Source organism: Scomber scombrus, chromosome 1 (genome assembly GCF_963691925.1).
Source record: "Scomber scombrus chromosome 1, fScoSco1.1, whole genome shotgun sequence".
In the NCBI taxonomy this organism is placed as follows: Eukaryota; Metazoa; Chordata; class Actinopteri; order Scombriformes; family Scombridae; genus Scomber; species Scomber scombrus.
Genome location: NC_084970.1, coordinates 16,616,205 through 16,632,367, shown reverse-complemented (window position 1 = coordinate 16,632,367; position 16,163 = coordinate 16,616,205). Strand labels below are relative to the sequence as shown.

The window sequence follows — 16,163 nt, the reverse complement described above, 5'->3', positions numbered from 1 at the left end:
AAATAATGAAAGAAGAAACGTGGTTCCATTCATAGAGAAAAAATCTCTCCATATACAGCCTAACCTTGTTATACTCATTCACTAGTTATGGACATCAGTGTTAATGCCAACACATAGGTGACGCTAGAAGTGTATACTGAAAGGCACTACCAAAACTCATACAAGACTATATCAATTCCTAAAAATATCTATTATGTATTGAGGATATCATTTTGATATTCTTTGGCACTAAAAACCTTGGTACTTGGTATTTCTATCCCTATACTTGTCTGCACTGATATCTGTAACCGTGTCTCAATGCCATATACATAAATATGAGAATGCAAACACAGTACTGCAGGTAATATAAATGTGTATGTCAATGTGTATCTGTACCATGGAAGTTGAGTATGAAGAACCCTCCGGTTGAAAAGTCAGAGTGAAAGCGAATCAGGACCTTTGGGCTGGTACTGTAGGCCGACTCTAACGCTGTGTTTCCACTGAACACCCCTAGCTGAGGACTGGATGCATCTGGTCCATCCCTAAATAAAGACACATTTGGAGTAAACACATGCAACAAGGACAACAAAATACATCTACAAAATCAAAATTCACAGCTGGAGAGAGAGAGAAAGCATTAAAGTAGCAGAAAGTTATGAGGCACTCACATTCATGACAAGGGAAATCCCAGGTCCACGTGGTGAATAATATCTCCACTTAGACAGCTTTAATTTTTTTTTTCATGTGTTATCACTTATTACATTTGACTTAATAGTTAAAAAGATTTTTTAAGCAAGTACATATTCCAACAATGACTAGACTAACTTAGCTACTGTCCTGTATAATGATTTTAATGTAGTACTAAGGGTGTTAGATAATCATTAATCAGTATGTAATTTGAGCCAACATGTTATGCCAAAAGAATAAATGGCAAATTACAAACGGCTTTTTCTAAACAACTGACAATATGGGCAAACAACACGTTTAGTAGATAGTTCATGATATAAACATTATAAAATCATTTATTATCACCCTTAATTCAAGAAGAAAAATATAGATTTTTCTGATTGACCACAGACAAAAAAGCTACCCAAAATATTGTATATTTTATTAAAATTCTACAATTATCGCAAATACTTCCTCTGTAGATTCAACATAATGAAAATCCATCATGGTAAAAAGAAAGAGATGGTGATGGCTCCCCTCCATTTTTGTTGTATTTGATTATCAATGACAAATACAATGCTACTAAATAAACTGACTGATGTTGCCTGCCTCAGCTCCGACTGCATTTAATTACAGAAAGGTAGAGAAAACAAAAGCAGCTCTTGTTAATACAATTAATTACATATCTATCTATATATACATTTTAGTCAGTTCACATGATTTTTCATTGAAGGGATAGTAAAAATATTTTAGTTTTTTTTTCTTCCTTTCTTTGCTTTTTTCACCCATTTCAAACAAGTTCATTGAACAAAGCCCTTGGATTAAAGGCTTAACTTCACTCATTAAATATTGAATGTTGTTGAAAGGTTACATTTTCAAAAGTTCCTAAATGCCCAGTTTTAGGTTTTTAATGAACATGCTATTGGATTAAACAAGGGTTTTAAAATTTTAATTCATGAAGAGTGCCTGGGATCTCTTGGCTCCTCAATAATTCAAGGTCTTCTGAAGGTGTTGGAGCTCATTTAGTGAATCAGAATGTGCTATTTGGGTCATTTAAAATTTAAATCAAAACCGAGATTTGAGAATTATGTGGCTCTACTTTTACTGCCTGAAAAATACACAAACCCAGCAGCAACCCCCCCACCCCATCCCATCCCACCCCAACACACACACACACACACACACACACACACACACACACACACACACACACACACAAACACACACACACACACACACACACACACACACACACACACACACACACACACACACACACACACACACACACACACGCACACACACACACACACACTTGTACCTAAAAAAAAAACAACAAACCCTACAACTTGATTTAATAAAACATGCACTTGGAGGCTTTATTCATAATTCATACTTATTTCTGAAAAGTCAAGAAATACTACAACAGTATTTATAAAATCTGGGCTTAGCTTGAGTTGGTTACTGACCTTTCCCTCATCCAAGTGAGAATACACTCCTGTTAAAAGCCATTTCATGATGTCAGTGCCTTCAAGCCATAAGATGGTAGCATGTGAACAAAAAAGCTGCTGCTGTGAATCTCAACACCAGCTGAAATAACATCACCAGGAGGAGAACGGGATAGTCTCCCACATGTTTTACAAAAGCCTTACCTCTGGAAATGAAGATTTAAGAAAAACCCCTCCACTTTGTCTATCTATTACGGCTGATTTACACAATCAATGCAGTTGAGAATTGGGTAGGAATAGGATTAACAGAGTTAATGTAATGTAATGTAGTTACTTTTTCTTTCCCTTGAAGTAAAATCAGTGCCACATTAGTTTAAAAGAACAGCATATCCACCACAAAAACGTATTTAGAGAGCACATTGATATGACCGCAATATAATGATAAGAGAATGTTATTTTTAAATATAATATTTAAATATATATATATATATATATCTATATATCTCTTGAAAGGCTTCATAGCTGTTGAACTTTGTAACTGTCTGAGCTTGTAGTACATTTCTTGTTGAACTTAAAAAGCACCAATAGTACATAAAAATACTGTCAACATTGTTAAAATATTTTTTTAATAAGAAATACTGTATTTGATTTTGTCAAATTGACTGGACTCTATGATGAGTGTATGTACAACATGAACTACTTGCTTTGGTGTTAGATCCATCAGCCACTGAAAGCAATGGTTCATTGATAACAGGCAACAAGCCAAACACAACTGGTGGCAGACCAAAGACACAGTTTGGCTACATTCCCTGACATCTGGATGCAGCTGCCGTCACGTAAACCTCAGGGGCATACAGGGCAGAAACCAGAAGACGCACATCTGTGAGATACGGAATATACAGGACATAGTAATGCACAAGGCAAAAGACATGAAACCAGAACAGGGGGAGGCTTGTGAAGGAAGAAGTCAGCATAGCCCTGAACAGCAGCGCTGTGGCCTCCTCTGATCATAAAAACTAATTCATTGATTTGTTTGACTGTATGAGTCTGTACTTACTGATGGCACTACATAGATTTAAGACTTAGCCTGAACTAAAGCAATCCTCTATGAACACTAGAAGTCATTGTTCTTCTTATGCTCATCGCTTGTATTTACAGCCTAATACATAGAATACACCTTTTATATGTACAGTAACCACGTGATAAGTTAAGTCCTTGGCCAATAGCTTTCTACAATGGGATTTATTGTAATCAATAATTGGCTTGATGTGGTCAGCTTGTTTAAACCCAATATGACTCATTTATAGAAACTATTAAAATTATGCTTCCAATCAATTTCTTATCAACCCAGCAGCTCACAAAGGGCGTATTGTGTCTCCTCCCATCTTCTACATCACATGTGTCAAACTGAAGGCGACAGCGACAGCTTAAATGGCTTGACTGTCTTAAAATAAAAGTCTATGCTGCTTTAAATGAAAGGGATTTGTGTTGTAATAACACAGCAATGGGTTTATACATCAGACATCCCAACTCTCCCGGAAGTTCCGGGAGTCTCCCACATATTGATAGTGGCTCCCTGACCACCGAACCTCCCTGAAATTAGTTTTTGCATGTTTTTATATTTATGTAAATACATGTACAATATTTGTATACTTGAATAAATAATAATCAAATGCAGAAACAGTTATTTAACAATATGTTAAGGAGTAGTTACATTTATACAGTCTTACAATTACAACCGGCCCTTTGAGAAAAAACATAATTCTGATGTGGCCTGGAGTGATAATTAGTTTGACTCCCCTGTTCTACATACTTGTATCAAAAAATCCAAACAGTCAAATGCCCAATTCATGACAAAAGCAGTGGCCCTAATCTTATACTCTTATGAGTTCAATTAGATAATTTCAGTTATCCTGTTTTATTAACAGTTCGCCGCTGATGCACATAATTAAAAGTATTTCAAATACAAACTCAATCATTAAAAAAAGTTCCAGAGTGCCTGTTGTCATTGTGCTGCCATTCGTAACCCACTGCACCTTTTATATTGCTGCAACCTTCCACATGAAAGCACATTCAGCTTAGTCAAGGAAAGTCAAAAGGACCCAAAGACAACACTGCCTCACACAACAAGGATATAAGATATGATAGAGGGTCTACTGAAGCACAGATGAGCAGTGAGTGCATCTCTGTAAAAAGAGAAAAACCTGTGCTGAAATCACTAAGGTGTATAGTACACATGTACAGCCGTATATGGTGACATAAAATATATTCTATTAGAGACTGTTTATTAACGCCAATAAAATGTTCAGGGACAAATTCACAGAAAGGATTGTGTGACTTTAGCGGCAAAACCTGTGCAAAGGAGACAAATAGACACTGTGTAATTCACAAAACAGCCACAAAGGATGTAATCCATCCGAAAATTGTGCTGTTGAATAAATAGTGCCTTTGCTATTTGCACATACAGTATGTAAATTAGATAATATGCATACATTTGGAGTAAAATAGGCCAAATGTGGGTAACGGGGGTCCTGAAACTCTTAAAAACTGCAAAACCGTATTGGCATGTTTGCACCATTATATCATTAGCACACTATCTTTTGTGAGTCAGACTATGGGACAGGGCAGATAGCGATAGCTAATGATGCACAATTCATGGTGCTATCGGCAGCTACAGTCCATTCTTTGGAGTTAATTCTTTGCCCATCTGAGTAGTGATGTTGATATCAGTGCTCTTCCATTTGCATGGCTGTAATGCAGCAGACCCTTGGATCACCCACTCTAAATCTGTCTAAGGCCCTGGAAGCTAGATGTTATCCCACTGGGTCAGACAAAAGCACCCCTCTCTTTAGTGTAAGCCCCCTGTCACTTCCAAATATATTGATGTATTTGAGTTGCAGGATTGAGCAGCGCAACAGTCCATCATATGTGCTCTAAACTCACACTTTTGCTACCCTACAATCTATGAATGTGATTTTATAATTTGGTTCCCCATGGACTGTGCCAAAAACACATGAATGACCAAAATCCATTTGCTACTGCAAGATAACTCGATATTGCGCCTCTCCATAGCTACATCCACCGCTCTGGTAACTGGCAAGTAGTCACTGACTATGAATGTATTACTTTCCTACTGACTGCATTTCAACTGCATGCTCCTTAGAGCTTGACTCTTGAGCTTGAAAACTGAAGCCTGGCCTTACTCGAACACCCAATAATCCTTTCCTAAACCAAATCTACACCAAATGATGACAAAGCCCAAATAATACTTAATGTTTTTGTTACTAATAAATCCACTTCTTAATATTATGTTTAAAAGGAAATATGGTGCAAACTGAAACCATTAAGTACAACATTTCTTGAGCTGACCCAAACTTGTCAGATCCAGCCAAGTCCCGTTGGATTTGTGAACCCAGCTCCTTTCATTACATTTCCCACTCCCCACTGAATCTCATCATTACTGCCAGAGTTCCCAAGCTCTCTCCGGGTCTACCATGGCCATGGTACTGAGATAGATTGAATTGGTCAGTGGTCCCATTGTAAATGCATTACTCTCACACTCCCTGTATAACAATCTTACCTCCACACTGAATCCCATTATTACTGCAGGAGAGTCAGCGTATGCATAGCACAGAGTGTATATGTGTGTATATATTAGGAGTCTATGGAGTTGTGATCCCTGTGTATCAACCACGTCTTGAACAGATCCATATGCATATGTTTGTATCTCCCTGTATGATAAAGTCACAAACAACTAATTCTTTGTATAGGCAAGACAGTGTTTGTATTGAGTAAAAGATGTAATGAATAAAAATACAATCAATATCAGGGATAAGATTGCAACCATTATAATATGCCCAAAAAAGTAGGTGTGAGAGTGTGTATGTGAGAGAGAGAGGGAAAGAAAGAGTTTAATAAAAAATAGAGGCAAAAGTTGATACAACTTCTAATTAGTGTGCAGAGAGGAAAGGGGGTTTAAGTACATTCAAGACTTACCTGTCAATGATGCAATCAGTCACAGGATAAAGGGCAACATTGAAAATAAGCCTATACGTGTGTACAGTATTAGTGTGTACGCTACAGTACGTGTGTGTGTGTGGTCGTGTGTGTGTGTGTGTGTGTGTGTGTGTGTGTGTGTGTGTGTGTGTGTGTGTGTGTGTGTGCATGTACATTCAATAGTGAGTGTGCAGACTTACCAGACAGCGATGTAATCAGTGACAGGCTCCGTCTGCAATAAGGTAAAGTTGATATAAACTCCATGTCCATGAGGAACAGAGATGAGCCAGCTACAGTCTTGGGAGTTGGGGTATTCATTGGGATACTGAGGTGAATAGATCGTCCCGTTGTCAGCCGTGACATTATAGCCACAAGGAGCTGTTAATGCAGAAAGTTATTAAATTATCTATTTGCAAATTTGTCAGTTTTTCTAACATGCTATCCCTATAAGGATCAGGTTATAGAGTTAATAGAAGAGAGATAACAAAAATGGGGGAGACAGAGAAGGGAAATGACATTGTCCCCAGACATCTCCTAGGTTATCACAGTGCCTCAGATATTAGAAAATGTTTAAAATATGGATATAAAACTGTCATTGTTTGCTCTTACCCTCACAACGTGGAAACGGGTGGTTCCACTTCCGGTTGGTCCCGTGCAGGCATGTCAGAACTGGGTGTCCAATCAAAACATAACCAGGGTAGCACTGAAAAGTTATTGATTGGCCAGCGCTGTAGTCACTGTTGATGATGTCGCCATTGGGGAAAGGAAATGGATCCTGGCAGTTTTGAAGTTGATAGGCTAAAGAGAGTGATGAAAAGAAAATACTGACATTGTAGAAATACTCCTTATTTCAGATTTGCATAATTTTAACAGCCTAGGGAAATTTAGAAATGAAATAAGCTTTGGTTAACTAGACCGATAAACATACAGTTGAACATAAAGTTGAACACAGACCGATATGTATTTTTTCCACTGCAATGGCCATTTTGATTGATTGTATTCAAACCATTTCTCATCTACAGCTGATCTACTAAATCTATGACCCATAAAGGCCACCAATAGTAAGTGCAGCAACAGTACTACTACTGATTTCATCACTCTCCTCCCACACAGTTATCTGGCATATGCATAGCATGTCAACACTTGCTTGGATATGTCAACATCACAAGTCTATTTAGGGCACATCTCACGAGTGTCATGGCAAACCAACCCCTCCATTAGATGTGCCTTTGAGAGATAGCACAGGTGGTTGACTTTGGGAAACAAGCAGCTAGAAAAAGGCTAGAATGAAGGACAGCACCTCACAGCACAAGAGAAAGCACTCTGGACAGGGTTGGTGCAAACAGCACTAGATTGGAGGAAGGCCTACAATTAGGGCACAGCGTACAGCATAACGGTGCAGGATGTGTAAAGGAACACCTGTGCTGCTGCTGCTCAATCAGGGAAGTCAAGATGGGAAATCCCACAAAGGATACTTGAGAATGACAGAACTAAGATCTGCTGGGACTTTTTAGATCCAAGCATAAAGAAATATTGATAAAATAAACTGGTCATCATGTAAATGGTGACAGATGTAGGGGTCCCATGTGGAAGCAACATCAAGGGGAATAAATATAAGAGGATATAGAAAACCAAAGGGCTGAAAGAGTGCCTAGAGAGAGTGTATAAAATGCAGGCCCAGTGCTGTTGGGAGCACTTGAGGCTGTGAAACTAAAGATTCCAGGAAATACATTTATCATCTTTGTCTTGAAAAGTGCAGTGCATGCACTACAAACTCAGAACTGAAACATAAAACTAGAATCAGTCAGTTTTAGTAGCAACATTCATGTTGAAATAGCAGTGTGTATAGTATTCACACTGATTTAATTTAATTTATTTTTTATCCAGCACCTATCCTACAAAAATGGATGTGCACCCAAATATTATAGCCAATGGTACGCTAAAATTCCCAGGCCACTAGAAAACCTCCACGTGTATTGCTCAGGCGGTGCAGAGGTAGAAGCACAGACCCAGGCTGGACCGCTGCCAACTGTGTTCATCCAACACAATCAGCACAAGTGGGGATTAATAGCATAAACCTCTGTGTGTTTTGCACCCTCCCGGTGACAATCTTTGCTGTCAGGTGAAAAGCATCTGGTGTGACTACATTTATCTCAGAGGACACATATCCACACCCTCCCCACACCAGCAGTGGGAGTTAGTGATGACAAGGACTGCAGTGTTAGTGGACTTGGCCATTGAAAATTAGGAGAAAAGGGGAAAAAGATTAAGTGCATGTGAATGTGGGTTAGCCTATGTGTAAGTTAGAAAGCCTTGTTATAGTTATGCTGGCATACAGACCCACAGTGTATCTCTTGTGTCTTTGATGTAAAGCACTTAAGGCTGTAAGTAAAGCCTGCTGGACAAGATACCAGTCTCTCACAGGAGCTTACTAACAATCCATCTCTTATAATGATGAGAGAAAAGCCATAAGGTTTTTTAAATCTTTAGTATGACTCATCTATGGATCAAGTCTCAAAACCTCAATTCAATATGATTTTTCATCATGTCCTTCATTTCTTGGTGTTGAGGAGGCTTTGTAATTTGGCCAATAGGTTTGGATGTTAATTTATTCAGAACATTTGAGGAGACCTTTAATTTTTTATAAATCATTCCAGCGACCATCTCGTGATCCCTACCCCAAGTTCAGAGAAACTAAACAGTTGGTTCAATTTCAATACAGGTGTGTATTCAAATTAGGGCAACTTTTACCTGAAATAAGAGTGCCTCCAACAATCCTTCTTAATTTTGTGTACTTTTGTGTCTTTTATCGACCTAAAAACTAATCACAATCAGTCAAAATCACAGGTGAACTCACCCTGATAAGTTAGCTTGAACCCCGGCCTGTTCTCTGAGTGGTCGCTGTAGAAGTGAATAATTGTCAGGTGGGTAGTACTTAGCAGAGGGGGTGGGATCTGTGAGCCAGTAAACTGTCCAATAAGTGCAGAGCTGTGCTGTGGTCCCGCCCTGACCTCCAGGAAGTCATGGTTGTCTTCGGAAGAAAAGTTTTGGAATTGAATGTGGGCTCCTGGAATACAAACACATAATCAAAAGACCGACTACATACAATACATAATGACAGTATACAACAATTATACTATGAGTGTATGAGTTTTTATACTCAAGAGGAACTGTAAACATATTTTTAATTTCATGGCATATTACTGGCCTATTTTATTTTATTGCATCTGAGAATAATACAGAAATAGTTTACATTTTATTACTCAGTGTGTGCAATTCAATAATTATGTATTTAGAGACTAATATGCATAAAGACCAAGGGCAATACGTTTATATTATTCCATACTTCCATCTATTTTGTTTATGGTACTTTATTTGGTTCTTTTATGTTGTTATTTTTATATACTGATAACTTGCAGTAAAGATACTGTACAAAGCAGTTGTCTGAGAGAGTGATTAAAAGGACCCTCACACACATGAGCATGTAAACCATGCACACAAACAGTATCAAGTTCAAAACATCAGTTACTGTAGTCATTAAACAGCACACACCATGTGTTAGCCTCCAATTAAACATGTGGCAAAGCTTTCAATAAACCATGTGTTATTGATGCAGATTGTGTGCTAAAAAAGAAGGTCTGTGTTTCCCAAATACTCCGCCAGACGGACTGAGAGTGAAACATCTTTTTAGGAATTCTCCTGCATCCCATAATGCTTACCGTATCCAGTTGGCAGGGTGATTTGCCAGGTGCAGTCCAGGTTGCCGGGGTAGTTGCCAGGGAAACCAGGACTAAGGATGACACCACTCATCTCAGACAACACCCCGCCACAACGAGCTGACAACACAGGCACAGCAAACACATTGTTAAAACAGGCAACACACAAGCAATGGACAATAGAGATCATCACTTTGCCCTCTTTGCTTCAACAGAAGTAAGGTTACACCACAGCAAAAAGGGCCAAAAATGGTTAAAATTATGCTTTACTGACTTGAATCTAAAATTTAAAAATTCACATCCAATTTAGCAAAATGTAAAATTAAAATGTGCCACCAAAGATTTCCAAAGTTTAATTAATTTTGAATTGCCCTAAAAATGCAAAATAAGTCATAAAAATACATCAAATAGTGGCTTTCTTAAGCATCCTGTCCTCATGTGACCATAAACCTGTGCATCTCTTGCATCCCTCATTGTCTAGAGGGCTTCTGTCACTTTGTTGCACAAACCTTAAAGTTCAATGTTTGTTGACACCTGCAGTACATTTTTCCCCCATTGCATCGATCATTCATAATACAATCTTGCCAGCAAAGCAGTGTGTGTGTGTGTGTGTGTGTGTGTGTGTGTGTGTGTGTGTGTGTGTGTGTGTGTGTGTGTGTGTGTGTGTGTGTGTGTATGTATATGTGTGTGTGTGTTACCTATGCAAAGAGGGGGTGGGTAGTTCCATCGACGCACAGTCCCAGGCATGCAGGAAATGTGGGAGTGGCCCTAAAAGTGAAAATAATGTGGATTAGATTCAAGAAACAAGGAACAAAAGGGAACAAATAATCTCTATGGACTTTTGTTGGACAGCATTTCAAAGATTCTAAGATTGTGAATTTATTTTTCATCGGAGACAATAATGTGCTGTATGTTTAATCAAAGTAAAGACGCAGCCAATGCAGAGATTCCATTTAAACGCAAGCTTGCTAATTGTTTGTGTTAGTAAACAAATTTTGCTTTGCACCATTTAGTCTGCTTCTCATTAAAACACTGCAGATTTAATACCAGACAAACAGCAGCCATTGCTTTAATACAGTGTGTACAGATATGTGCATATATATTATTGCATTTGTTTGTTGGTCAGTGTGCCTGTTTTTACCTGTAACGTGTATCCAGGTTCACAGGTGAAGGCCACTACCTCATTGACCATGTATCTATCTCCTGTTTTAATGCCATTTGGTGGCATCATCGGCTCTGGACAGGTGGTAAGACCAACGGCTAAAAACAAAAAAGGCAAAACAGTGTGAACTGTGTCATTACTAATGTTCATTTCATTGTTACAATTTTCATATGTATACATTAATGTGCAGGCTTTGCCTCTTGCTCAAGTCATGTTCTTTGGACAAATGAGCCAGATATCAACCATAAACAGACAAGAAAGTTGCTTCTAAAGATTTAGATAATTATAATTACATTGCTGTCTTGACTGTTATTATCAAAATCACTATGACCAACTAAACTCACTTTATTGGTTGTTCACAACAGTAGCAGCTAAATTTTCTCCTGTTTGCAGCACAAGACATCCCACTACAATGGAGACTGCAGAGTCATCCTCTACCTCGATGTTATCACACACTGACAGTGACATGTAATCAGGGATTTAGTTTTCAAGAAAAGCTTCACCTTTGCTTTTCCTGTCTTCGTCCTTCACTTGTACGTGACCTTTTTCTTGACTTTAACACTTTAGCAGTTGTTTGCATCCCATAGGATAAGACTGTCTCTACATAAATTAATATTTTTCAAAACTTATATGTAAATTACATTCATATGATGGCGACCTAATGTGGCAGATGGATTTATAAATTCTCCAAATGTTTAATACACAAGAGCCTGTTTATGAATTGACAGGTAGTACAAGAAAAAAGCTTGTACTTTGTCAGTGGTGACAGCATTCTTTGAAATATGCTTAAGAAATTGTGAAGGTAATATAATGACTTTGGTTGAGTATTCCCAGAACAATAAAGGTTAAACACATCCTTAATAAGTTTGACAGCAGCGAGCCCTTTATCAAATAGCATCAGTAGGGGTGTATTTGTCTGTTCGTGTGTGTGTGTGTGTGTGTGTTTGTGTGTGTGTATGCGTGCATGCGCCTGTGTGTGTGCGTGTGTGTTTGTGACTGCTTGTGTGTTTCACTTGGAAACTTCCGCAGGAGACTGCCCTAGAGCGGTTACCATGGCAACACAGGGGTGGAAGAGGGACATGGAGTGAAAGAAGGGGAGAGAGGGGAAGAGGTTTGTGTGTCAGTGTGTGTGTGCGTGTGTGTGTGTGTATTTGCTTGTGTGTCTGGTCCTGTTGGTTCATTATCTACCTTCCTACCAGCAAAACGACTTGATCCCACTGAGCTTACAAACACACACACGTATCCAGGTGGCCGAGCACCTGTGTATGCCATTTGTGAGCGTGTGTGCAGGATTGACTGTTGTATGAGTTTGTGCTCGCATGGGGAGAGGAGGGTGAGGGGGACAGGTTTTTTTTAGATGGAGCATAAGTAAAAAAGCTGCATGAGACCGTAACTTGGAGACACGCATGCATGCACACACAGAGTGTATTATTAGGCAGAGCATCAGCAGGCTGTCATGACAACTGATCAATGAAACTATTCCATTTGGCTGACCATCTCTCTCTCTCTCTGTGCTAGCATACTGCCCTCTCTTTTCCCTGGTTGTAAGACAGCAGTGATGCTCTGTAAAATGCTGACAGTACCACAAACCACCTCACTAGAGCCACTAGACTACAACTAGACACTGTCAGCATTTATGTCTAACTGATTAGATATACTACACCTCTTTTTCAGTTTACTTGTGGACAGACAAAGGGAAGGGATGTCTCACTGTACCCTTTAGGGGAATGGTCCTTAAGTCAGCTTAAAATGACGAAAACATCTTCACCACACTCATTCATGTGCAGGTTATTTTGATTTTGTCCAGTTAGTCAAGCTGACACATTGCTAAACTGAGATGGTGAACTTTCAACAGCACACTAGCTAAATGTTGGGTAAGCTTGAGTGGCTAAATTTGGCAGCTGGTAAAATCAAACATGTAATAACAAACATGGTGCTACACAGAAAACAGCAGAGAAAAATCAGTGTCGTGCCAGAAGCAGCTACAGTATTTCCAGGTATATGAGTTCATGATAGTTCATCATGAATTAAAGACCATAAAATGGAAACCAGCGACAAAAGTCTATTGTTTAAATGTACTGCTAGTCTTTTGGGGTAATATAAGCTGTTTTCACTAAAGAGGACATAAGGAGGATTAGAATCAACCATCAGCTACAAGCAAATCACCACCTTGTGAAGAGGTAAGTTGCCCAACCTTTGCAAAACTTGGTGATTAATGGACCTAGCAAAAAAGACCTCATGTAAACAATCTTTCAGGCAAACCTGGAACACATTCTGCTACTGATTAGCACTCATCAAGTGTTAGCACTCATTTATAGATAAGCAAAATTACTATCTGAGACCTACAAGAGCTCTTATGTTGGTGTGATGTGTGATATTATTTTTGAAGGTGGTCTTGGAAAAACCTCAATGCTCAGCATGCTGTACTTGGACTGGTTTTCTATGATAACAGCTTGCTGGCTAGCACTATGAAACATTGCGTTGGTTTTGCCACAAAATAGCAGACACTGACTGACACTCAAAGGCAGAAACACCAAGAGGAGAGATGATTATGCTTTATAATATACAATATATAAATATAGAAGGCCCATCTATGTTTGTCTCTCTGTCTTAGTCCCCCTGAATTTTATCATCCATATTTAAGCTACCTTTCTGTGTTTTCGCTTGCTACACTTCTTTTTATTGCTTCACAACATGTTTTTCTCTGAAAAGGTAAGATAAGGTAAGGTAAAAGCAGAGATTATAATCATCAAGGTGGCTCTACATGAGCAACATATTTTTTGTTCAAGTAGAAAAAAGTTTGGACTCAGACCTTTTACATTCACTAAATCGGGCCCCAGACACGTTGAAGCAAAGACAAATATAGAATTAACTGTCCCCCAAAGTGACCATTCTTGTGGGTTTTCATTCACAGTGATGTCATTTGACCCACTGAGCCAACAAAAATACAGACCATCAAGCCACAAAAGTGTGAACTTACCTCTACACACAGACGCACACACACAGAAAAGCGCACAGAGACACACTAAAACTCTCACACAAACTCACAAAAGGGGACATGTTCATTGATCTAGAAATGATTCTAAGCTAATACAACTACAAAGCACTAAAAAGCGCAACTATGACCTGACAGGTGTGTATGTGTGTAATTGCATGATGTTAATATATATGTCCATACCTTTGTCTATCTACATATCTGTGTGTTTGTGGGCCTTTCCTTTGGAGTTATGTGCATTATGACACAAGCAAAAGCATTTTGTGTATGTTTGTATCTGAGTCTACGTGTTTCTGTTGATGTCCCTCTAGCTGTATGGTCTGTGTGTGTGCTCCAGTGTGGGTCTCTGTGTGTGTATTCTCTCAGGCAGTACCAGTTCAGGTCACTGACTCTTGTTATTTGATGTTGAAGGTTTGGCTGCAATGGTGTGTGTGTATGTGTATATCTACGTGTTTGGGTGCATTTGTGCTTTCTGGTGAGAAGGGAGCCAATTTTCACTCCTTAGTTGTTTTACTGCAGCCACTATACTCTTTTTAAACCCACCACTCTTTCCTATCTATCAATCATTTCTCTATCTATCTGTGTTGAAAGCTTTAACTTACTTTTGTATTCAAGGTGAAAGCCTGCTGCCACCACGCTGATGTCACTCTGAAAGTGTAGGAGAAGCTGATTGGATGTAGAGTTTAGTAGGGCTGGGGCAGTAGTCCCTGTAAAACACAGACAAGACATAACAGAACCAGTCAGTGGGTTTTTCTGGGCTAATTCACAATGTATGGCATATACTGTATGTATTCACACCTGATTATACGGTAAAATACAACTTCACTCATATAAAAAATAACATTTATGTAACAACACTGGACATGTACAATGCAACTGTATAAAAAAATACACGTTGGGTTTTTTGTTTGTCTTTTTACAGCAAATGAGATTTTGACCACAAGTCTTGTTTAAATCCCAAGTCCAGCTGGTAAATTATGAGCCGAGAAGGTGAATGACCCTTAACCCTCCAAAGACAGCTAGCATTTTAGTGTCCTTATGTGAAGCAACCCTCAACTGTCCGTGTGAAGCTGTTCAGTGGCAAACACCAGATCACTGTGGTTATAGTGGGCAGCTCCCCAGTGTGCCTTCTTGAGAAGGGCAAAGTCATTTGTGTGTGTGCACTTGTGTGTGTGTGTGCGTTGCCCTATGGGCGGCATGTTTTATGTGTGATAGGTGTGTGACAGGTATGTGCTTGGGGCAGGTCACAGGGGAAACTCCGCTGGGAAATTGTAAAAGGTTAGATCATTCTTCATCCCTCCCTGTCTTCTCCCTCTCCTTCTTTCTCTCTCTTCTTCTCTCATCCTTCACTCATCCTCTGAGTGAGACTCCTCCCCTCCCTCCTTTATTCACTTCCTCTCACTGACTGTCTTGAAAGAAATAAGAATTTTATGCCTTTAAAAACATTAAGATATATATCAGAATTTTTGGAATTACAACTCATCCATCATAGATCCCCAGTGAGCACTGTATGTGTACTGTATGTGTGCGTATGTGTGCGTATCTGTAGTTTAAGACCTGTCATATCTAATTCATCATAGATCTTCACTGTGTGTGTGCATGTGTGTGAGCGTCAATCTGTGTGTATCTATAGTTTAGGAGCTGTCATATCCCATCCATCATAGATCTCCGGAGTGTTTGTGTGTCTGTGCATGGGTTTGTGAGTTTGTGTGTGTATGTGAGCATACTGTCATACCAGAAAATGACCCTAATTTAGGAGCTGTCATGTCTCCACCATCGTAGATCTCCAGAGAATCCCAGTTGTGCTCAGTAGCAAATGTCATCACTTGAATCTAAACAGCAAATAAAACAAAATAAGTGTGCACATTTAAGGATAGGTTCACAAAAAGTTCTGTCTTAAAACAATAGTCAGGTGCCAATGAAATAAGTTTTTCTTGCCATAATCCTTCTTCCTGTCCATACGGGCCATTAGAAGATCCATTCATAATGCATTTACAATTTAAGTACCACAAGCCTCCTTCTATATATTATTGTATATAAAAGGAACAGCATTAAACTGGTTTAAATCCTATCTGTCAGATAGATTTCAGTTTGTAAATGTTAATGATAAATCCTCTATGCAAACAAAAGTTAGACACAGTGTTCCTCAGGGTTCAGTGCTTGGACCAATACTATTCTCCTTATATATGCTTCCTTTAGGA

The 16,163-nt window shown here is 38.9% G+C and overlaps 1 protein-coding gene across 1 annotated transcript in view; it reads right to left on the bottom strand.

Annotated features, from left to right (window-relative positions):
• LOC133989379 (CUB and sushi domain-containing protein 1-like) overlaps window positions 1-16,163 on the bottom strand; it is a 356,447-nt gene that overhangs the window by 51,968 nt on the left and 288,316 nt on the right. Inside the window, exons 38-46 of the mRNA XM_062428141.1 lie at window positions 15,698-15,794; window positions 14,565-14,669; window positions 10,947-11,065; window positions 10,504-10,573; window positions 9,809-9,925; window positions 8,947-9,156; window positions 6,699-6,887; window positions 6,290-6,467; window positions 376-521 (exon numbers count right to left, since the gene is read on the bottom strand). Of these exons, the coding sequence (XP_062284125.1) occupies window positions 376-521; window positions 6,290-6,467; window positions 6,699-6,887; window positions 8,947-9,156; window positions 9,809-9,925; window positions 10,504-10,573; window positions 10,947-11,065; window positions 14,565-14,669; window positions 15,698-15,794 (1,231 nt within the window). The remainder of the gene's footprint in view (window positions 1-375; window positions 522-6,289; window positions 6,468-6,698; window positions 6,888-8,946; window positions 9,157-9,808; window positions 9,926-10,503; window positions 10,574-10,946; window positions 11,066-14,564; window positions 14,670-15,697; window positions 15,795-16,163) is intronic.